Raw genomic sequence first — 23,838 nt, 5'->3', positions numbered from 1 at the left:
TATCCACTAGCTTCTTTATGTGTGCTCAGGCTCTCCTCCTTCACCAGTTCTTTCTTCCCTACCTCTTTTTTTTCCCCTCACTTCTGAAGCGTATGGCTAGAATGAGGAGCTTAGCATCAACAGAGCCAGCTTTGGCATTTTGGGGGAAGACCTACACAACAGCATTTTGCTGCCCTTCGCAAATGTAGCTGACTCCTATCCACCAAGATCACACCACTCTGCCTAAGGCTCTTGGAAGGTTAGTGAGGATTTTTTTTGCAATACAATTGCAATAAATTGAACTCATTCATTTTACATTTAAAAGTGTGTGTGTGTGTGTGTGTGTAATCTTTAGGTTGCTCCAGGCGGCTGCTACAGAAGTGGAACCCAGCTGGTTGAGTTGTTCCCTTCAGCTCTGGCAATTAGATTATACTTTGAAAGGCAACATTTGCACTGAAAAGGACTAGAAACTTTTCTATTAAATCTTTTATACTTCTTTCTCTAAATCCAGGAGAGATGCTGCAGCTGTTGGCTTTATGAAGCCCAACGCTTAGCTTCGAGCACTGATGTGGGTTGTGTTTCTTGGTCTGGTTTCACACATGATCATGCGAGCATTGAAGCTTGAGCTTCCTGCTGTACCCATGCGGTCAGGCAGAGTGGGATTTGCTGAGGACCAAACTGAGCAAAGAAACAATGTTTGGTAGCTTGCAGGTGGGCGTGACTGTGATCTGGTTAATGAGATAGGATGGGGGTTCCTCCGCCTTTGTTTGAAGGCTGGGTTTTAACCTGGGATCTGTGAACAGGCGTGGAGGGGTTTCACAGTCAGGTCACCCTGCCTTTCTTTATGGCTAGATGGGCGAGAGATCTGAATGCTTTTTTTTTCTATTGTAGCGGGGGATGAAGATTGAGAACAACTGCTCTGTATTATGTAGTACTAGGCACTATGGGAGGGAGGATCCTGTGTTAGATGGACCGCTGGTCAGATCCAGTGGGGAGATTCCCACCTGGCGTGCACTTGGGAAGAGTAACAAACTCTGGGTGCCCTCCCGAGCTGTCCAGTCCCCCCTCACATCGGTGGCTCCTTTTCACAGCTGGGGTACTACGCTCACCTTGCTTAGGGCCGAGATCGTGGCGGCAGTGCCCCGGGGGGGGGGGGGGGGGCTGGAGTAGGGTCTCCCGGCTGGTAGCGGCGCCCTTCTCCTAGCCCAGGCGGCCCTGGCCCGGCCCCGCTCGCCAGCTGTTCAGGGCTGTAACACTCTCGCTGTCTCTCGTTCTCGCCCAATAGGGAGCGGCCCGCCCGAGGAGGCCCAATGAGCGGCGCGGCCGGGCGCTCCGCTAACCAATGGGGCGGCGGCTGCGGGGGCGGTGCTGGTGTCCGCGAGCCGAGCCAGCAGCAGCAGCAGCGGCCGCGGGCGGGGGCTGCGCAGTGTGCTCACCCGCCGGAGCCGCACAGCCAGCCGCCGACCCACCGCCCTCCTCCCGTCTGTGCCTTCTCCGCGGTGGAGGAGCTTGAGCGCTGCTGGGAGCCAGGCTCGGCGGCACCATGGCCGTGGAGGAAGAGGGGCTCCGGGTGTTCCAGAGCGTCAGGATTAAGATAGGTAAGAGCAGGAGACGGGAGCGTCCCCGGCCGCCAACAAAGGGCGCGAGGGGGGCTCCCTGCAGCCTTGGCGTGGGCTCTGGGGCCGCGGGGCTGCAGCCTGGCGCGTCTGCAGCCGAAGTGCCGGTACCTCCTTGCCCTGGGGGCGACAGTGCAGTGAGGCTCGTCTGCCCTCACCCCAGCCCCGTAGCCCGGCCGCCCGCCTCCCTCCCTCTAAAGCGACTGCTGAGGAGGCAGCAGCCGCCTAGCTAGGCGCTGTGGGGTCCCGTTGCCTTTTACAGCAGCTGCGCTGCCTCATCCCTCCTAGCCGGGACAGCTCTACACGTAGAGCGCTCTTCAGCCTGCCCACCAGCTGCCCTGGCTGCTGCTTGTCCCTCCTGAAGTTTCTTCGCAAAGTCTCCGCCTCAGAGGGGCGATGGATGCTGAGGAGGACGCTAAGGGTCTGTCCTGCCTGAAATGGGTTGGGTTGTTCCTTAAGATCGTGCAGAAACATCCCGACTAGAAACTGACCAGCTGCAGTAGCATCTTTGCCAGTTACAGTTAGAAACTAAATAGCCTATCCTTGGACTTGTCTTTCAAACGCGCTCTTCCCCACCCCGCGCGTGTGAACGCATTGGGCATGGAGGATGCAAATCTCTGTTTCTTTTAGATTCCTAGTCTCATTAGTATTGGTGACAGATTATGTAATAGGATGGAAGAACAACCTGGGTCATTATCTGTGTGAGCCCCAGGACTTAATTTTTGCTAAATTACACTGAAGAGATTTGAAGACTAACAAAGCCACTCATCAGTTTTGTGCATCGTTTGCTAAAACCGATGTGGAAAAATAGAAGGGCATAAAATTATTAGCAGTAGGTTCAATTTTAATAAGATTTTCATACATCTAATATTGCTACAGTCTCATGTACTGGAAAGTAAGCTATTGCTATGTGGTTGTTGCAGAAGGTAGCTCACTTTGTTTTAGAGATGCATTACTATTTTAGCTGCTGAGTGATTTCCAGACCACATTATTAGAAAGTAAGCGACAGATGTCACTGTGTTGTAGATTAAAACTCTCTCTGGTAGTGTTTTGAGTGTGCAGGGCTGTTGGGAAATCCCTTGTTTCCTTAACAGAATAAACCCACTTCATTTTGAAGGGGAACACTTTGTTTTGCTTCCCCCCCCCCCTGCTATTTGGGGCAGTTGGGAGTTTGAAAGGAAGCTAAGGTGCCTAACTCCCACTGAGGGCTAAGAGAGTTGGATGCTTAGCTCCTTTTTGTGCTTTTGAAAATCACTGACATGTTGATACTCCTAAAAGCAACTTCATGCCTACCAACTGTAATGCAGGATAAAGTAAAACAAGTTAGAGAGTAAATCTCATTACTCAGGTAACACAATGGTATTTCAAGGAGGTGGCAACATGTTAATGTGCTGTTAGGATCCTTCCCTCATTAATCCAGTTACGCAGTAGCTTAGAAAATAAAAAAATTGGCACCACTGAAATAAAATGTTACGGTAACATGAATTAGAAGTTATTTACATTATGTATGTGACTCCATCCAGAAAAGCTTATCAATGGGTCTATATAGTATGGCAGGGTGAGACTGGCTTTCAAGTTCCCTTGAAGGAGAGAGAGAAAAAATCAGATGTTTAATGTCTTGTTGTGGTAGGTGTATTAAAGGAGGAATTCATGGAATAGCAATATGTTGTAACTAAAGTAGTAGTAGTAACAGAAGAATTTCTATCTACCATTTTGCATGTAATAAAAACCACTGCAAGTAGTATAGCATTGACTGGCATTCACTGAAGGGAGTAATGTGATGGTGTCATAAGTAATTGACTGACATAATTGAAATATGTCTGAGTGACAGAGAAGATACAATTTAGCAACAACAGCAAAAGGTTTGAGATTAATCTGACCAAAACATCTGCTAAAATTAATCCCCTTTTAGAATTTAATATCCGAACCCTTATTAGAGTAATTTTTGATTGATACTCAATACTAGAGTAGTGATTTGTGGCCACTTATGTATAGTCATACTACAGTGAGAAAACTGTATCTGTGTCATTGACACTAGAATGCCTAACCTTTTGTTCCTAAAATAAAGTTCTTTTATCTGATGTGGTAAGAGTAACTCCAATAGTTCAGGTAGCAGAGCGGATTGGTATGCACATGAGATTTGACTTTTTAATCCAGTAGAGGGCAATGGTAAATGTATGCAGGAACCAATTTGTTCCTTCTGTCATTTAGTAGTAGTAGTAATGTATTTGAAATCATATTAATCAACTTTCATGGCAAGAGTTTCTAAACAAATGCTTGTATAACAGGTTTTGTTTAAATGTTAAACACTTCTGGGACTTAAGTATGTTCTCACAGAGGTGAAAGTCATGTCAGCAAAACAGAGGTGGCAGGATAATTGCAGTTTCTGAACTGACTGAAAAAAATTGGCATGTTGCTGTTGTCTCAGTTCTGTTTAGTAGGACTTGTGAAGTGGTTGTGACCTGCATAATTTTGCCTAGATGCTTTAGAGTTCCTACTTTCCATCTCAAAAGTGGAACAAATAGTCCTTATGTGCACCCAGAAGAAATAATAAGTGGTACCTGCATTGCACTCAGTCTTCATGAAGGCTTGGAATATTTTTCAGATATCTACAAGTTAGAGGTAGACATGAAAGAGGAAATGAGAGGCAAGTAGCCACAATCCACTTCTATCAGCTTTTAGGAGTGGAAATCTCTCCATATCTATCCATCATGAGGTTTTTGTGCCCATCACTAGTATCCAAGTGCCTTTCCCTGGTTGGATTTGTTTACATTTTTTTTTATATATATAAAAAAATAATTCATGGTGAGAAAAGCTCTGTCATCATGCTCTAGAACTGATCCAGAGTCTGATCACTTTTAATCTTCTTTGGAAATTCATTCCTAAGCCAAATTTCTTTGACCAAATCACTTAGTACTTGGTTTGGTGATCTGTATTGTCCCAGAGGAGCACTTCTGTCCTGTCATGTCATGGATGGAGAAATGGTCACATACAGCAGGGTCCTGACCTGCTGAGGACACTGAATGCCTTGAAGTAGCAATGGAAGTGGATTGTGAGATGGACTTGAGGTCGGGTGCTTGTGAATCACCATGGGCAGATCTTGTCCGGGAGGAAGAAGTTGCGTCCCCTAGGAAGCTGCAGATGGAAGAAAGCATTAGTGACACAAAATGTCAGCTGATTGTCCAGGATCAGTGATTGAGTTTAATGAACAGGACCACTTCAAGCCAAGTGTGTGTGATGTCTTAGTTCTTTACAATGTTTCCCTATTCTGAAGAGGATCATGCTGGTCTTGTCTTGATTCAGCTTGAGCCAGTTCCTCTCTCTTTAGGACTTAATCTTGTGTGGACTTTGTGACATTCTTGTGATTGCATTGTTTGCATCTGTTGAGAATGATTTTCTTCTGTTTCCATGGCTGGCATATCATGAGCAGTGCAGATGATTCTACAGATGATATCCTGTAGATATTGAAGAGGAGATACAATGAGGTGGATTCCTTTGCGAAACTATGGGTGAGAGCTTTTGGGAAAGAGGAGCTATCACTGCACTAACTCTCCTTTTTGTGGTCCTCTCCATTGGAAGAACTCAGTGCCTGTCTGCTTTTGCTCATGGTTCCCCCATGATTAGAATAAAATCATTTTTACAAGAAAGCAGCATATGGACAGAAATAAAAGGGCATTCATCGCCTTTGCTAAATATTTCCCTTCAAGGTCTGATTGTGTTTGGAGTTATTTGGCTACTTTTTACAGAAACTGTATTTTCACATTGTCCATCTTTCTTCATTGAAAATTATTTTTTTTTACAGGAATCTCTCATACATAAACAAAACAATGTGTCTTGTAAGACTAAACAAATGCTTCCTGTAAGATTGCTACTTTGAGGAAGTGTGCTGCTCTGATATTTCCATGAGTCAGGGTTTCAGAACCTGAAAGGAAACAACATAAGACTTGTGGCAGACGATTGGCTGGAAAAACTACAAAGAGAGTGCTTCTGCTTGGCAACATAGTTACTGTTAATAATACTTATGCTCTACTTAATTGCTACCCTTTTCTCTCCTTTGACTTGTGTCATTTTACTACTTAACAAGTTTAAACTTTCAATTACAGAAATAAAAGCAAAGTACATATTTAGCATATTCAGCATTTCTACAATGGAAAGCTATAACCTGGGTAATGGGAAAGAACAAATCCTACACTGCAGGAATTACAGAGCTGTGTTATGATGGAAGTTAGATTACACAATCATAGTGGACCCTTTAGGCCTTAAAATCTATTAACTTTGGATTTAGTAAAATACCTTAAATCTTGCACTGTTATATCCAGGAATGTAAAATGTATGCTATTCTCTTGATAGCATAAAACTTAGTGCTTTTGAGTGAGTGTTCAAAAATCATGCGTAATAAAATGGAGTTCTTAGTTGACTACGCTTTTATCTGTAGGTTCAGATGTTGAGATTAGTCCTCCAGTACTTCTAGAAACAGCCCCACAGATATCAATCTCTTGTGAGAGGGTGGATGGATTGGGAGTCATTTGGAAGTCATGAGTGAAATAAGACTGGTTTCAGAACATAACTCACGTGGGTGATTTCATTGTGTAACTTGGTATAGATGATATATCCAGCTCGGTAGGGAGTTAAAACTGAAACCAAAGAATGTTATAGTGCTCATACCATGCCTGACTTTATATTAGCAATTGTCAGGAATACTGTAATGCACTCGTACTGTAGAAATGGAGAAGGGAAGTAGCATTTTAGAAATTATGCATTATGTAGTACGTTATGTATGAAATGGGTAATTGTGGAAATCGACTAAATCTGTAAACAGAGCAGTGATACAATGAGTGCAGAAACATTGGATTAAACATTTTCTCAGTGAGTCGCTTTTTTCCTTAATCTATGCTTTAAAATGATTACTGTGAAAAATACATACTGTAAAATATGTCAAGGGGTGGGGGAGAAGAATGGTTTATTGATAAGCTGTTTCAAAATCAGTAGGGCGGCAAATGATGAAACTAGGTGAAGTTAATTGCCTGTCCCCAGATATTTAGGAATTCACAAGATCAGAACCACACTAAAATGTTAAGTACTACTGATGGTGTGTTGGGAAGGGTGGGGGTGGAGTGGTAATTTAAACAGCATTGCTTGTTGTTTGGTATGTTAGTAGTTTATTTAAGATGAGACTGGATAATTTAAGGGGATTCATAGTAGACAGACTTTTTCCATCTCTAACTCACTGATTCAAACCTTGTTCAGCTTGGTAGCCACCACATTTGGTTGCTAACTTGTTGTTCAACGTGCTGTGTGAAAGGAATGGTGGTCAGCCCTCTCCCATGTGAAGAGAGCACTACATACAATAGGCTGTTCTGACAGATCCATAAGATGGTACAAGGGTTGAATGGATATGGAGAACAAACTACCATCTGACCCTTAAGGATGGCCTCACCACCTGAGGATCGAAGTAAATTATTCAGGCAGCATGGTAAAAACTTTACTCCCGTGGGTTTTTGTCCTTGCTATAAGAATAGCAGAGGATGATAGTCTTTGGGGCTGCCCGTCTTGTACCTTTCATGATTTCTAAATGAACTTAATCACATTTTGTAAAATTATACAGATCCTGCACATGGGAACAAAACCAAATATGGTTCAGTTTCTGGAGGGTGAATTCCTAATAGCCAAGGTTACTAGGTCAAGAAAACTGATTAATTCAGGACAGTAGGGAGTCTGAACATAACTTGCCAGTTTTTTTTCTTCTGGAATTAGCAGACATGCTATCCTTTGATCCCATGGACATGGTTAACTAATAGTGATTCTCCTTGAGTCTTCAGAAATATAGCTAGGTGACTTCATCTGGAGGTCAGAGCACCTCTGATGGCAAGAGCTCCATGATATGGTACTCGATATCCTAATCCGTGATCATATTCCAGAAAATGCATTTGTCAATTTTATCACTGTACTGAAATAACTTTTTAGGATAGCTTTTATTAGTGGGAAAACAAATATTCTGTTATTGGGGTTATATTGAGCCACAATATTAGCTCCCGTTACTACTTACTGTGTGCCTACAATGGTCTGTTTTAGTATCAGACATAGTAATGCAAATCTCCCTCAAGTTTCATGTGCTAACATGGGGGCTTCTCTCCTAGCTGCTGCACCCAGATTAATAGACTATTCATCCTGGCCACATCCTCTTGGAAGTTTACATTTCCTGTGTGACAGCTAAGGATGGACAGATAAGGACTTGAAATCAGCTGCTGTGTAACATACGTATTAACGTTATTCTGAGGCTACACAAGAGGATTAAAAATCCTACAAACAGTGCAGGCAGGACATAGTCTCTAGGGCCATATTTGTATTAGATAATTCCTTATATATCATGCTGAGATATAGGAACTATGACAACTGTCTGTTGGATTACTGTTCCCAAATGGTTGGTTGATTACTATTACCAAGTGCAAAAAACCCCAGAAGTAAATGGTGTAACTTTGGTTATAACTTTGTCATGCTAACAAAAGAATTTGCATTCTCAGACTTCACATGTTAAGTGATGTTTCTCATATAAAAGCAACTTCATAGTTAAGGCTGCAACTATGCCACATTAGAAGATAAATTCCTTTGGCGAAAATAAATGATTGTATGGTGTGAGGTAGGTACATTAAATTAACTTTTATTATTCAATGGTGGGGTCATGGGGCTTTTTTCTTCCTCACTCTGGCCCAGCATTGCCCACTAGGCTATATAAATGATGTTTCTCTGTTAACTGCGTTCTCCTAATTAGATATTTCATGATGGTGATGATGGATACAGCAATTTGTTGATGTACACTCCTCCCCATCCCATTTAAATGCCTGAGAGACAGATCTGGGCAGAAGTCTGAAACAGGGAAATAAACATTTTTAAGGGGTTTTCAAATATGGTTGGCATTTTACAAGCAACAGCAAAGTACTTTATCACAATAACAAGGAATGGAGAGAGAGCCAAAACTTTTAAAAAATATTACTAAAAACTGTCATCTTTTGACTTAGTCCTGACCCTACAGCAAAAATAGAAAGACATACAATTAAAAAAAAACAACCCTAAAAATACCCATTGATGTGCTATATTGCTAACAGCAGCATAAACAGGCAAATCTCCTAGACCAGGGGTCAGCAACCTTTCAGAAGTGGTGTGCCGAGTCTTCATTTATTCACTCTGGTTTAAGGTTTCGCGTGCCAGTAATACATTTTAACGTTTTTAGAAGGTCTCTTTCTATAAGTCTATAATATATAACTAAATTATTGTTGTATGTAAAGTAAATAAGCTTTTTAAAATGTTTAAAAAGCTTCATTTAAAATTAAAGCTCAGAGCCCCCTGGACTGATGGCCAGAACCCAGGCAGTGGTGAGTGCCACTGAAAATCAGCTCGCATGCCATAGGTTGCCTACCCCTGTCCTAGATGTTACAAATGAAAACAAAATGGCATTATAGAATCCTGAAGGGGCCTTAAAACTTCTCCCTCCCCTCTAATTCTCAGGTAAATGAAGGATTGGAGGTCTTACTCAGATCTCATTTACTATTGTAAGTTGGGAATAAACCAATAGAAGTCAATAGTTAACACTGGTGTGAGATCTGAATGGTCTTTGGTGAATTGATGATTACAGCATTTGCTCTCTCAAACCAGTGATATTCAGACTGAGGCTCTTGAGCTGTAACTGGCTCTTTAATACGTCTCCTACAGCTTTTTGCAGCACATGATATTAAACACGGTGTGATTTAATTATCAGCCAATCAGGAAGCTTTTATTATGTTAACCAATTGTAGTTGATAAAATAATACGTGGTCAGTCGTTTTGAGGTGTGTGTGTGTGTGAGTGTGTGTCTAAATAAATATTTTCCCATCATATTGTTGAAATATGAAAATATAGTACTACAGTAAATAAAATAATGAATTCATACTTTTGTGGCTCTCCTGGGTAATGTTGATCGCTAATTTGTCTCCTGAATCACTGAGGTTTGAGTATCACTGTCTTAAAAGGAAGGAAGAAGATTGGTGCTTAATATGACACCCTTACTCTATCTTCCATTCCCTCGTGGAAAGCTTCCCACATGCTGTATGACACTCTAGCTGCAAGATGGTGATATTTCCCAACATCAGGGGAAGTAGCAGAGGTGGTGGAAGTAGAAGTCCTGGAATGAAGGGAGAGGCATGTTACCCGTGCTCAAATTCTAGGAGAGCTCTTGGGGGAGGGAGGGGAAATCAAGATATCAAACGCTTACATTGTTCAAAGGGATCTGGGGATCATAGTGGATCACAAGCTAAATATGAGTCAACAGTGTAACACTGTTGCAAAAAAGGCGAACATCATTCTGGGATATATTAGCAGGAGTGTTTTAAGCAAGACATGTGAAGTAATTCTTCCACTCCACTCTGTGCTGATTAGGCTTCAGCTGGAGTATTGTGTCCAGTTCTGGGTGCCACGTTTCAGGAAAGATGTGGACAAATTGGAGAAAGTCCAGAGAAGAACAACAAAAATGATTAAAAGTCTAAAAAACATGACCTATAAGGGAAGATTGAAAAAAAAATTTGGGTTTGTTTAGTCTGGAAAAGAGAAGATTGGGGGGACACACACAACAGTTTTCAAGTACATAAAAGGTTGTTACAGAGAGGAGGGAGAAGAATTGTTCTTCTTGTCCTATCCTCAGAGGTTAAGAAGCAATGGGCTTAAATTGCAGCAAGGGAGATTTATGTTGGACATTAGGAAAAACTTCCTGTCAGAGTTGTTAAGCACTTGAATAAATTGCCTAGGGGAGGTTGTGCAATTTCCATCATTGGAGATTTTTAAGAGCAGGTTAGACAAACACCTGTCAGGGATGACCGAGATCAGAGGTTCTCAAACTGTGGTCCATGGACCACCAGTGGTCCACGAGCTCCATTCAGGTGATCTGCGGATAGTTCCCTTTAAGGTGTGTGCCGCACACGAGAGAATGAAGGGGCACCCACCTAATTAGCCGAGCCACGCAGGCGTGGCTCGGCTAATTAGGTGCCTGCACCCTGGAGAAGACCCACATGTAAGGTGTGGTGCTTGCTTTCGGGGGGGGATAGGTGGGAGGGGGTGGTGGGAATTTGGGATGCGCAAATCCAAAGTGCTTTACAGTAGTTCGCTAACGGTACAAACAACATTTAGAAAGATCATTAAGTGGTCTGCCAAGACCCTCAGCAATTTTCAAGTAGTCTGAGGGGAGAAGAAAAAAATGTTTGACAACTACTGACCTAAATAATATTTAACCCTGCCATGAGTGCAGGGATTGGACTAGATGACCTCTCAAGGTCCCTTCCAGCCCTATGATTCTATGATAATGACTTCGGACTCCTAAAACTCAAATGGCAATATTACAGTATTAAGACATGATAGGGTATGTAGTAGTGATCTGTTTAATGTCTCAGGGAGGTAAGACATTCCAGACATATGTTAATGAATCACTGTACCATGTGGTATTATGTCTTAATGCTATATTTTAAAACTACTTTCATCCATTTTGTGCTGGTAATCAAGGAGAAGCTTACAGTGGTTTTCAAACTTCATTGCACCACGATCCCCTTCTGACAACAAAAATTACTACATGATCCCAGGAGGGTGGACCAAAGCTTGTGTCCTCCCCACGACACAAAGCCCAAGTCCCATCATCTTGTGCAGGTGGACCAAAGCCGAAGCCCAAGGGCTTCAGCCTATGGTGAGGGGCCTGTAACCTGAGCCCCACCACCCAGGGCTGAAGTTCAAGGCAGTGGGGCTTGGGCCCCACACCCCAGCAAGTCTAACACCAGCCCTGGCGAGCCCATTAAAATGGAGTTGCAACCGACTTTGGGGTCCTGACCCACAGTTTGAGAATCACTGGCTTAGCATTTGCTTTCATTATGACAGTAGGCTGTATTTTGTGTGACTGAAGTTGATGAGAAACTTGTACATTCTGAATAGTTTTCTTAACTTTTTCTGCTTTGTACAATACTAGCAATTTACATGACCTTAGTGCATTTTAAAAAACAACTTCGTCATCAGTTCTTTAATAATGCCTTTAATTTAACATTATGGAGTGGGGATTGATTTTAGGCTCCAGTTATAAGCGTGATTTATTTTCAGCCCACACCTAATTCCCCTTCCCACCCCCGCCCAAAAATAATATCCCTGAAATTTCATATGCCACATCTTCCAATGGCAGAAGTTTTTTGGGGAATTTTGGAAAAGCCTAAGACTTATAAAGTTATGGTGTTCTGGTAATTCCTGTTGTTCGGTCTTGGATATTTCTGTTTGTGGTTCATCTGATCTTCAAAATGGCTTGGCCTAGGAACTTGAGGTCCCTGAAGTGTTTTTTCCTCAAAGAAAAATGTCATTTAGTATTTATGCAGTTTTTGGAAGAAGATAGTGTGGTTAGTAAAAACAACGAGGAATCCTTGTGGGACCTTAGAGACTAACACATTTATTTGGGCAAAAGCTTTCATGGGCCAGAACCCACTACATCAGATGCATGGAGTGGAAGATACAGGAGCAGTATAAATACATGAAAAGATGTGAATTGCCTTACCAAGTGTGAGGTTAGTCTAACGAGACAATTCAATTGACAGCAGGATACCAAAGGAGGAAAAATAACTTTTGAAATGGTAATGAGAGTGGCCCATTTCAGACCGTTGACAAGAAGCTGAGAGTAACAGTTGGGGGAAATTAGGTTTTATAATGACGCAACCGCTCCCAGTCTTTATTCAGGCCTTATCTGATGGTGTCCAGTTTCCAAATTAATTCCAGTTCTGCAGTTTCACGTTGGAGTCAGTTTCTGAAGCTTTTTTGTTGAAGAATTGCCACTTTTAGGTCTGTTATTGAGAGACAAGGGAGATTGAAGTGTTCTCCTACTGGTTTTTGAATGTTAGGATTCCTGATGTCAGATTTGTGTCCATTTATTCTTTTGCATAGACACTGTCCGGTTTGGCCACTGTACATGGCAGAGGGGCATTGCTGGCACATGATGGCATATATCACATTGGTAGATGGTGTGGCTGATGTGGTTAGGTCCTATGATTGTGTCCCTTGAATAGATAGATATGTGGACAGAGTTGGCAATGGGGTTTGTTGCAGGGTTTGGTTCTTGGGTTGGTGTTTTTGTTGTGTGGTGTGTAGTTGCTTGTGAGTATTTGCTTCAGGTTGGGGGGCTGTCTGTACGCGAGGATTGGCTTGTCCCCCAAGATCGGAGAGAGTGAGGGATAGTCCTTCAGGATACGTTTAGATCCTTGATGATGTGCTAGAGAGGTTTTAGTTGGGGGCTGTAGGTGACTGCTAGTGGCATTCTGTTACTTTCTTTGTTCAGCCTGTCTTGTAGTAGGTGACTTCTGGGTACTCTTCTGGCTCTGTCAATCTGTTTCTTCACTTCACCAGGTAGGTATTGTAGTTTTAAGAACGGTTGATAGAGATCCTGTAGGTGTTTGTCTCTGTCTGAGGGATTGGAGCAAATGCGGTTGTATCTTAGAGCTTGGCTGTAGACGATGGATTGTGTGATGTGGTCTGGATGAAAGCTGGAGGCATGTAGGTAAGTATAGAGGTCAGTAGGTTTCCAGTATATGGTGGTGGTTATGTGACCATTGCTTATTAGCACTATAGTGTCTTGGAAGTGGACTTACTGTGTAGACTGGTCCAGGCTGAGGTTGATGGTGGGGTGGAAATTATTGAAATCTTGGTGGAATTCCTCAAGGGCCTCCTTCCCATGGGTCCAGATGATTGTCATCAATGTAGCGCAAGTAGAGTAGGGCTGTATGGGGATGAGAGCTGAGGAAGCGTTGTCCTAAGTCAGCCATAAAAATTTTGGCATACTGTGGGGCCATGTGGGTACCCATAGCGGACCCGTGAACTTGAAAGTATAAATTGTCTCCAAATCTGAAATAGTTGTGGGTGAGGACAAAGTCACAAAGTTCAGCGACCAGGTTTGCTGTGATGGTATCGGGGATGCTATTCCTGGCGGCTTGTAGTCCATCTTTGTGTGGAATGTTCGAGTAGAGAGCTTTTACATCCATAGCGGCTAAGATGATGTTTTCTGGAAGATCACCAAAGGATTGTAGTTTCCTTAGGAAGTCACTGGTGTCTCAAAGATAGCTGGGAGTGCTTGTAGCGTAAGGCCTGAGGAGAGAGTCTACATAGCCAGATAATCATGCTGTCAGGGTGTTAATGCTTGAGATGATGGGGCACCCAGGATTCCCAGGTTTATGGATTTTGGATAGCAGATAGAATACCCATGGTTGGAGCTCTAGGGGTGTGTCAGTGTAGATTTGTTCCTGTGCTGCTTTAGGGAGTGGGGATGTTAAAAAGATATTCTACACTAGACTTATCTAACCTCCAACTTTTGGGTGGAGGTTCCAGTTTTCAAACCTTAAGTGTCTCTTGTTTTCATATCAGGCTAATTAGGCTGAATTTGAGACCTCGTCTGCCAGCTTTCTCCCTTTTCTCATCTTCCCAAATCAGATGTGGACAGAGGGAAGAGAAGGGGAAGGTTTCTGCATAGGACCAGAAGCAGCTGTTCCTTGAAACCCATTTGCTGAGAGGAGGAGAGCTAAGCAGCAGGAGAGGAGGAGGAGGAGAAGAGCAGCCAAGGATTGTAGCAAGAGGGAGGAGTCTTTTGGTGGATGGAGGCGAATGAGTGGACTGGGAGGAAGCTGTTGTTAAGAATATATTCCTGGGCAGGGTGGGGGTGTTACTGATGGATTTAAGCAGTCATGGTGTAGTGAAATCCTACTTTGCTTAAAATATGTAGAATTTATATGTAACTCCTTTCATACATACTAGAAAGTTCATTATAGCATTTTTTTAAATATCTGAAGTTTGGCAAAATTTCTTGATTTTTTTCTTAACTTTTGATGTTCACTTGAGCTAAACAACTGGGGGGAAAATAACTTGGTATTCCAAAAATATCCTATGTTTTTTATTTTATTTTTTTTAAAGGCAGAATAGACCAATTTCTAAATCTTCTTGTATCAACACCACCTCTTATGGAACATAAGCTTCTTCTGTCATGTTTTAGCATGGATTTATTTCCTCCTGAAGTCAAGGCTATACTTGGGCTTCTGTCGCTGTACTGCTACTCAAGAAGATTTCAAAATCCGTCTGGAACGACAGTCTGCCTTCGAAGGGCTGATAGCATATTTGTGTGTTCCTGTTTCAAAAAGTGAACTTGCAAAAGTCAAGGCATTAGGTTATATAAATAGCAGGCAGAGCTTCAGGAACTCATGAAAGAGTTCTCTTTCTAACCTCCTTTTGAGTACTACACACAAGTGGGTTATTCCCTCAGTGACCGTTCATGAGGGACTGGTTTTGTGTATATTAGCAAGTTGTTATTCTCAAGCTCTCATTAAACTCAATTTTTCTCCATTAGTCTTTAAAGAAAATAATGGTAACCATCATCTTCAGTATATTTTTGTACTCATATGTTTGTAATTTGCATTAGTAGGAAGTAATTTTAGTTTTAATTTTCCAAATGTAGAAAAGTTGGCAGTTTGCAATACTATGTTCTCAAATGTGCGTCTTGCTATGACAGTTTTATATAACATTTACATACAAAAACCAATATTAAAAATGCTGCTTTGGTTGCAATGTCAAATAGTAGAAAATTAGGAAATGCCAAAGTCATGGTTTCTTTTGCAACCTTCATTCCGCCCCTGGTGCAATGACTCTGACTTATGGGTGTTAAAATAACTCTTTGGCATAGGATGGGAAGACTGATTTACTACTACATCACAGTATTTCTGAAAACATTTATATTTACAAGTGACTTATAGCTTATTTTACTTTTAATCAAAAACTCCCAGAAGAAAACAGAGTGGTGGCCTTCACAAGGCTTTAGTTAGATTTCTTGCTTGTATTTCCCAGCTGGTGTTGAAGTACATCTGGAATCTATGAAATTCCTTCCTTTGTTCATCATTTCCTGCTTCATTCAGTGCTGTAGTGTGGGGTTCTGAAAGTCTATTTCTCTAGGCTTATAAGGTTTATTCTTCTAGCATTTACTGACTTTTTAGTGATGGTCAAGTTTTTTGTGTATTTTACAGTATAGATTGACTGTACTGCTAAACTTCTAAAATGTGCTGTTTGAGAATTCCAGTCAAAGTTGGCCTCCCTGAGTCTCTGGCACTAGTTCAGCCTACTACAGAGTGTTGGAGGAGGGAGGCAGAAAAGGGAAAGAACAGAATCTGCTACATGTCATGAAAGCTGCCTTTCTAAATGTCTCTCTAACCATAGAACAATCACCTGTGTGTGTGTGTGTGATAAAATTCAACCTATTGTGTAGGAAGTATGGAGTGTTACTTATTACTGTTGCTTTTTGGGTTCTAATTTGGAAAGAGTATAACTGCCATAGAATAACATGAGTACAGCCTTGAGTGTGTTTAAAAATTAACTCTTCTTTTGAGAGCATGACTGAAGGCTTAAGTTGTGTGAGTCTGAGTGATCCAAAAACAATGTTCAGTTTAGAAAAGTGAATGCAAAGGTGTAAATTATATTGTTACAGAACTAACACCCACAAAAGAGCCTTGGGACTGCAATTGTTTTGGTTGACAGAATGTAGTCTTTATTTTTAGTAATACTTTTAGGTTTTGCTGGCAAAACATCTAATAAAGAACAATATGCTTCCCTTATGAATACTTACATTCTCAGATTCTGCCTCTGAATATTGATTGGTAATGGGGTCACACACTGTTTCACAGTGTGGTCTACATCTTAATAGCAGGTGCCTTGTGAACAGTTCCCTGCCTATTCATTTCTGCACAGAGTAGAGCTCCTTCTCTTCCACTTCAAATTGTGTAATATCTGTGTGAGAACTACATCCAGTGCTTGCATAGAGAACTCAATATTAGGGAAGTATTTCTTTTATTTTTAGAAGTCCCTTTTAATGCAATTTAGCAGATAGAAATGAGGATGGGAGCCAGTACTGCCAGCTCTCCACAGACCACATTTAGAGAACTGCTGACTCCAGCTGACTTTTTAACTTTATATCTCTCTCTATGAATTTTAATGTATTTTAACAGCAATCGTATGTCACTGGTTGGTTACATTAAAAGGCAAATACACCAGTCACATTATACTTAGTGTTAATGTATTTTAGCATGTGGTGATTCACTGGTGCGGCACCTCCTGCTGGTCATCCTGGGAATTAGCTCTTCCAGCCCAGCGCGCCCTCTGCAGGCTGGTGTCTCGCCTGCCACTGTCCCCTGTGTCCCTCCCGGTGCCCCTTTACCTTGGGGTGTTGCCCCCTCCCCAGGGAACCCCCAACCCTCTATCCCCGCCTTGCCACAGTGGCTACAGCCAGTCACCATCTAGCCCTCGCTCACTGGGGCAAACTACAGTCTGTAAACCACTCATCAGCAAGAGGGGTTGGTCCAGCTGCCTCTGCCTATTCCCAGGCTACCCCTCTGTAGCCCCAATACCTTTCCTGGCCTTTAGCAAGGCCTGCAGCCTGGGGGGTTTTCCAGGCTGGAGCTCCCCAGCTCCTCTGGCCTTCCCCCAGCCCTGCTCCACTCTAGGTGCCCTGCTCAGCTCCCAGGCAGCCAGGTCCTTCTCTCCCTATAGCTAGAGAGAAACTCTGCCAGCTCCTGGCTCACTGGCCTCTTATAGGGCCAGCTGTGGCTGACTTCCCAATCAGCCTAACCTTTTCTTGCAGCCTCAGCCCTCTCTTAGGACGAACTTTAACCCTTTCAGGGCTGGAGCAGGGTGACTACCCTGCTACAGTATGCAATCCTTTGAGGTATAGAAAGTATTTTCTTTTGCAACGTATGCAAAAGAAGTTATTTAGCTATGCAATATCAGAATCTTAAGTAGGTAAGTGACATTCTTCGGTTATTGGGTGGTGGTGGGGGTGTATGGGTAAAGGTTACTCTTGGTACGCTATTCTTTCACTTAAACAACAATAAAAGCCCTGATCAAAATGACATAGGGACAATGATCACGTGAACTGCGTATGGTGTGGAGATGGCACTTGCTTCAGTAATTGCCTATAATCACAAACAGCTCAAAGGTGAAAATATATTAATGCTGCTTGATCATCAGCCGATGTGATGCAGCTGATCCTGTGGGGAGATTGTGAGAAGAAGCTGACTGCCATGCCAATATGATAAGGATGGATACATGGCTCTACTGTACATGTATATGTGCACTGCTTTCTAGTGGATAATATTGTCTCTCAACTCTCCAGTGTCTAAGGGTGGAACATTGCATAAAAAATATTGCAAAAGATTTTGAGGTTTCAGACCAACCAAGGGGGAGAGGAAGCCGCAGTCCTTCACCCCAGAATAAATGATAGCCCAGAGCACTCACCTTGGATGTTGGAGGCCCAAGTTCAAGTCCCTGGAGTGGGCTCTGTGCTGTAGTTCTTTTTGTGCAGGAAGAAGGTATTTAGTTAAAGGACTATTGCTGGAGGTGTAAACTGCTTTCTGGAAAGGAAGATGCTGATACTTTGGGGGCTACTCTAGGTCTTCCACATTGATCTAGGTGCCAAAACAACCTTTTACTCAGCTTTATTGTGGGCTCCAGGAACTGATCAGGGGTTTATAGACTTAGCCATAGACAGCTTAATCTTATTGCTCTCAGTCTGTACTCTTTAGATAATCCAGATGGGATGGTGCAGTCTCGTACCATTGCAAGGTATTAAATAATAATAGTTTGTAAAATGAACTAAGTGGGCCAGGTCATGCTTTTCAGGTGTCACTTTTCTTGATTCATTAATTGTCTAATTTCAGTGCTAAATGAGTTTTTCCAGGTTGAGAAATATGACTGGACATTATGGCATTAGTCTGCCTAATGACCCCTTGAATATTTGTATTAAATCTTTCCTCTAATGCTATCTTATTTATATTCATGATCATTTTCAGCCTACATTCCTAAGTTTACTGGCAAACCTAGAACGGATATTTAGAAATTATAAATGTGTATACACACACCCTCTTAAAAAAACAAACAAACAAAAAAACCTGTTAAAAGACCATCATTAAGATTGCAGTGTCAAGCACTCAAAACCCAGGAATGCCAAAATTAAGGTTGCCTGTGCAGCCTTAATTTGGTCCCTTTCTTTTTATGCATTATGATAGTAATAGATTGTGTAATTAAATGTACTTATTCCCCCTCCCCCCGCCCCCAACAGGACCTCTACCTCAATCAGTGCACAGCATGGGCAGTGCTCATTTAATGAGAACCTATTCAATATTTTGTTTTCTCCTCAGTGTTCAATGTGTAGCCCCAGGCCTTATTTACTGTGCACTGTCCAAACCCTGTTCTGGGCACAGAATTATAACTTTTTCTGGGGATTTTCCATGGTGTTTATCTCTATGCTATCTAAGTGTTCATAAACATTACTTTATTTTCAGAATATCCCTGTGAGATGAGGGTGTGTTAGTTCCCCATTATAAAACAAGGATGAGTCACAAGGATTGATTTAAAAAAAAAAATCCACTAATTTTGTGTCCCCAACTTGATGTATCTAGGACCTGATTTGTCAGAGTACATAGCACTTCATATGTTCAAAGCACAGCTCCCATTGACTTCAGCTATACCTGCGATTGGTTAGTTCTTCTGCAAATCACGTTCCAGGGTCTCAAGTCAGGAATTTAGAAAATGAGGAACACCCCATTAGTGACTACCTGTAAAAAGTTAAGTGACTTGCCCAGTGTCACACACAACTCTGTACCAGGGGAAAGGATAAAATCCAGTTCTCCAGGATAGCATTCAACTGCTTTAACCAGGAGACAGTTTTCTCTTCCTACCATCCCCCTGCCTCATTCACTACACACCTTCACAACAAATTAGGCAGAGGTCCTACGGACAAGTCTCCTGTAGTACACAACCCTGATTAATCCCCAAAGCACATCCATTCGGTGCCCTGAGTGATGAAGGGAATGAAATAGCATTTGATGATGTTTCCTGGCCCAGTCTCTCTCTCTCTCTCTCTCTCTCTTCTCTCCCCCACTTTTCTGGCTTCTTGTCCTCCATTCGGTTCAGGCAGCATCTTCATCCAATGCTCCTGACTCAGAGCAACCAGGAACTGCAATTGCAAGGAAAGTCCTGCTTACTCCCAGGCTGGAGAACCATGGACAAGCTCTTTGGGAAATTAAGATGCAAAGCTCTAACAAGTGTCTGCTGAGTATGTACAAACTAATTTTTTTCCCTCCCAAAGGCTTATAACTTGGCCAGATTTGGGCATATTTTCATGAGGATGCTGAAAGACAGATCTTCGACAAAAAGGCCACTCTACCAAATTTCAATTCTCTGCTCTGACTTACTTTTTTATGGAGTGTTCTCGCATTGCTGCACGTTGCAACATCCATTCTCTCACTTCTTCAAACTGACAATATTTGGTCCTTTTAGTATTGCAGTAACACCTACAGACCCCAGTTAGAGATCAGGTTTATTGTGCTTGGTGAAGTAAGCACACATAATGAGGACAGTCCTGTCTCACTTTCCAATCTACCAATGTAGTGAAGCAGCATTCTAGGTTTCATAAATGTAATAAGATTACAGGCTCAGCCAGTCACCTTACCAAAGAGTTCTGGATCATTTATATTTGAAATGTAAGCTTTTGCTTAGCCTTGGTACATGCAACTCTTTTGAAATATTTTCTCCGTGTCTATCTACATAAGAATGGCCATAGCGGGTCAGACCAAAGATCCATCTAGCCCAGTAGCCTGTCTTCCGACAGTGGCCAATGCCAGTTTCCCCAGAGGGAATGAACATCCCCTGTTGCCCATTCCAAGCTTCTAGCAAACAGAGGTTAGAGACACCATCCCTGCCATCCTGTCTAATAGCCATTGATGGACCTATCCTCCATGAATTTATCTAGTTCTTTTTTGAACCCTGTTGTAGTCTTGGCTTCACAACAGCCTCTGTCAAGGAGTTCCACAGGTTGACTGTGCATTGTGTGGAAAAAATACTTCCTTTTGTTTGTTTTAAACCTGCTACCTATTAATTTCATTTGGTGGCTCCTAGTTCTTGTGTTATGAGAAGGAGTAAATAACACTTTCTTATTTACTTTCTCCACACCCAGTCATGATTTGATAGACCTCTCTCATATTCTTCCCCCCCACCCCCAGTCGTCTCTTTTCCAAGCTGAAAAGTCCCAGTCTTTTTAATCTCTCCTCATACAGCAGACGTTCCATACCCCTAATCATTTTTGTTGCCCTTTTCTGAATCTTTTCCAATTCCAATATATCTTTTTTGAGATGGGGCAACCACATCCACACGCAGTATTCAAGATGTGGGTGTACCATGGATTTATATAGAGGCAGTATATTTTCTGTTTTATTGTCTAACCCGTTCTTAATAATACATTCTGTTCACTTTTTTGACTGCCACTGCACTTGCAGTGGATGTTTTCAGAAAACTATCCACAATGACTCCCCAAGATCTCTATCTTGAGTGGTAACAGCTAATTTAGACCCCCTCATTTTATATGTATGGTTGGGATTATGTTTTCCAATGTGCATTACTTTACATTTATCAATACTGAATTTCATTTGCTATTTTGTTGCCCAGTCACCTAGTTTCAAGAGATCCTTTTGTAGCTCTTCGCAGTCTGCCTGGGACTTAACTATCTTGAGTAGTTTTGTATCATCTGCAAATTTTGCCACCTCACTGTTTACCCCTTTTTCCAGATCATTTATGAATATGTTGAATAGGACTGGGCCCACCCCTGGGGGACATCACTATTTACCTCTCTCCATTCTGAAAACTGGCCCTATATTCCTACCCTTTGTTTCCTGTCTTTTAACCAGTTACTGACCCATGAGAGAACCTTCCTTCTTATCCCATGACTGCTTACTTTGCTTAAGAGTCTTTGATGAGGGACCTTGTCAGAAGCTTTCTGAAAATCTAAGTGCACTTTATCCACTGGTTTCCCCCTTGTCCACATGCTTTTTGACCCCCTCAAAGAATTCTAGTAGATTGGTGAGGCATGATTTCCCTTTACAAAAAACATGTTGACTATTTCCCCAACAAATTATGTACATCTGGGTCTGACAATTTTGGTCTTTGCTATAGTTTCAAGCAGTTGGCCCAGTACTGAAGTCAGGCTTACCAGCCTGTAATTGCCAGGGTCTCCTCTGGAGCTCTTTGTAAAAATTGGCATCACATTAGCTATTCTCCAGTCATTTGGTACAGAAGCTGATTTAAATGATAGGTTACAGACGACAGTTAGTAGTCCTGCAATTTTACATTTGAGTTCCTTCAGAACTCTTGAGTGAATACCATCTGGTCCTGGTGACTTATTACTGTTTAGTTTATCTATTTGTTCCAAAACCTTCTCTAATGACACCTGAATCTGAGACAGTTCCTCAGATTTGTCACCTAAAAAGAATGGCTCAGGTTTGGAAATCTCCCTCACATACTCAGCCGTGAAGACCAATGCAAATAATTCTTTTAGTATCTCTGCGATGGCCTTATCATACTGGAGTGCTCTTATCTCAATCATCCAGTGGCCCCACTGGTTGTTTAGCAGGCTTCCTGCTTCTGGTGTACTTAAAACATTTTTTGGTATTACTTTTTGAGTCTTTGGCTAGCTATTCTTCAAATTCTTTTTTGGCCTTCCCAATTATATTTTTACACTTCATTTGCTAGAGTTTATGCTCCTTTCTATTTTGGTCATTAGGATTTAACTTCTGCTTTTTAAAGGATGCCTTTTTGCCTCTCACTGCTTCTTTTACTTTGTTTGGTTAGCCACTGTCAAGGCTGATTCCCCACTCTGGCACTTCAAGTGTAGAAGGTAGGGGCACTCAAGGATTCTAAAAATTAATCCTGGCCACTCCAGGCTTGTATTAAACTTCCAAGGTTACAGCTTTTCTCTGACCTTGGATGGGTACATGCTGCCACCACCCAAATGCAAAAAACCCCTTTGAGAACCCAGGAAGGTTCACTTGAGAATCCCTTCCTCTGGGATACCCTCAAGCCCTTTCACCCCCCTTACCGCAGGGAAGAGTTGAGAAAGAAAACCAAGGAAATCAGCTGTTGCCACCAGCTAATTAAACAACATGGGCACAAACCTCAGGCTATTGCTAGATTTAAAAAGAGCAAATACAAAAGTTAAGAAGCAAAAATAGCTTCCTTGAGGTCCAGTTTAAAGGTTACAAGCAAAACAAAAGCACCTGGAGTTAGCACAGAGGAGTCCACAAGCCATAAAGAAATAAAAGATAAACCTAATAGTGTCTTCCTAAACATTTCCTGATCTACTTACATATCTGGGGTTCCAAATGAATAGTTTCTAAGGTATGATCTGATGATTTTTCATACCTGGTCCAAGCTCTTACAGCATAGTTCCAGCCCTGTCTCTGCTCTCCAGGAGAACAACTGACAGACAGAAAAAGGGGAAGTTTTTTTTTCCAAATTTTTAAAAGTTCTAGCCTTCCCATTGTCTCTTTTGGTCAGGTGCCCACTCCATTCCTTTTACCTATGCAGGGAGACTTTTTAACCCTTTACAGGTAAAGCAAGTAGAGAACAACTACTAAGAGGAACTTTATAGCTAGCTGGCTGTCCATAAAAGAGAGCTACCCCATGCCCCTTCATTTATCAGAGCCCCATTGTGACTCTTTTATGGTTCTCTTACCATGTTTTTAAATTTGAGGTATATATTTAAGTTGAGCCTCTATTATGGTGTCTTTAAGAAGTTTCCATGCAGCTTGCAGGGATTTCACTTTTTGCACTGTACCTTTTAATTTCTGTTTTAACTAACTTCTTCATGTTTGTGTAGTTCCCCTTTCTGAAATTGAATGCTACAGTGTTGGATCACTGTGGTGTTTTCCCCACCACAGTGATGGTAATTTTAATTATATTGTGGTCACTATTCCAAGTGGTCCAGCTATATTCACCTCTTGGACCTGATCCTGTGCTCCACTAGATCTAGATACTTATGATCACAAGGACCAAATAGTATTTGAGTATCTCCCTGCAGTAATGTTGTTTAAGGAGGTATTATTAAATTAAAGAGATTAAATGTCCTCTTCTCCAGGTCTTGTGAGAAGCCTATGATGGAGCTAGGAATTGAATATGGCTGGAGCTCCAAGAGCATGCTTCTCACTGTCTCTTCATTAACCTCTTGTTTTACAGTAGCTTTTCTCTCCTAAAACTTTGTGCTGACGCAACTCCGCTGCTGGCAGCAATGGTAGAAATCTTTCAGAAGATAGAGGAAGTAACCAGAGGATGGCCATTTTAGACTTGATTCTGACCAACAGGGAGGAATAGGTAGCAAATCTGAAAGTGGGAGGCAATTTGGATGAAT

The 23,838-nt window shown here is 42.0% G+C and overlaps 1 protein-coding gene across 2 annotated transcripts in view; it reads left to right on the top strand.

Annotated features, from left to right (window-relative positions):
• The window catches only part of RASA3 (RAS p21 protein activator 3), a 264,785-nt gene that overhangs the window by 64,264 nt on the left and 176,683 nt on the right, over nt 1–23,838 (top strand). The window contains exon 1 of one of the 2 annotated variants that reach the window (XM_073350711.1): nt 1,333–1,577. The exons of the other annotated variant lie outside the window; for it this stretch is intronic. Within the exon in view, the coding sequence (XP_073206812.1) occupies nt 1,523–1,577 (55 nt within the window). The 5' untranslated portion in view covers nt 1,333–1,522. Of the gene's footprint in view, nt 1–1,332; nt 1,578–23,838 lie in introns of those variants that run through there. 2 annotated transcript variants of the gene reach the window in all.

The sequence above is a fragment of the Lepidochelys kempii genome, chromosome 1 (assembly GCF_965140265.1).
Source record: "Lepidochelys kempii isolate rLepKem1 chromosome 1, rLepKem1.hap2, whole genome shotgun sequence".
Classification (NCBI taxonomy): Eukaryota; Metazoa; Chordata; order Testudines; family Cheloniidae; genus Lepidochelys; species Lepidochelys kempii.
The sequence above is the reverse complement of the archived record's forward strand: the minus strand, read 5'-3'. Positions and strand labels throughout refer to the sequence as shown.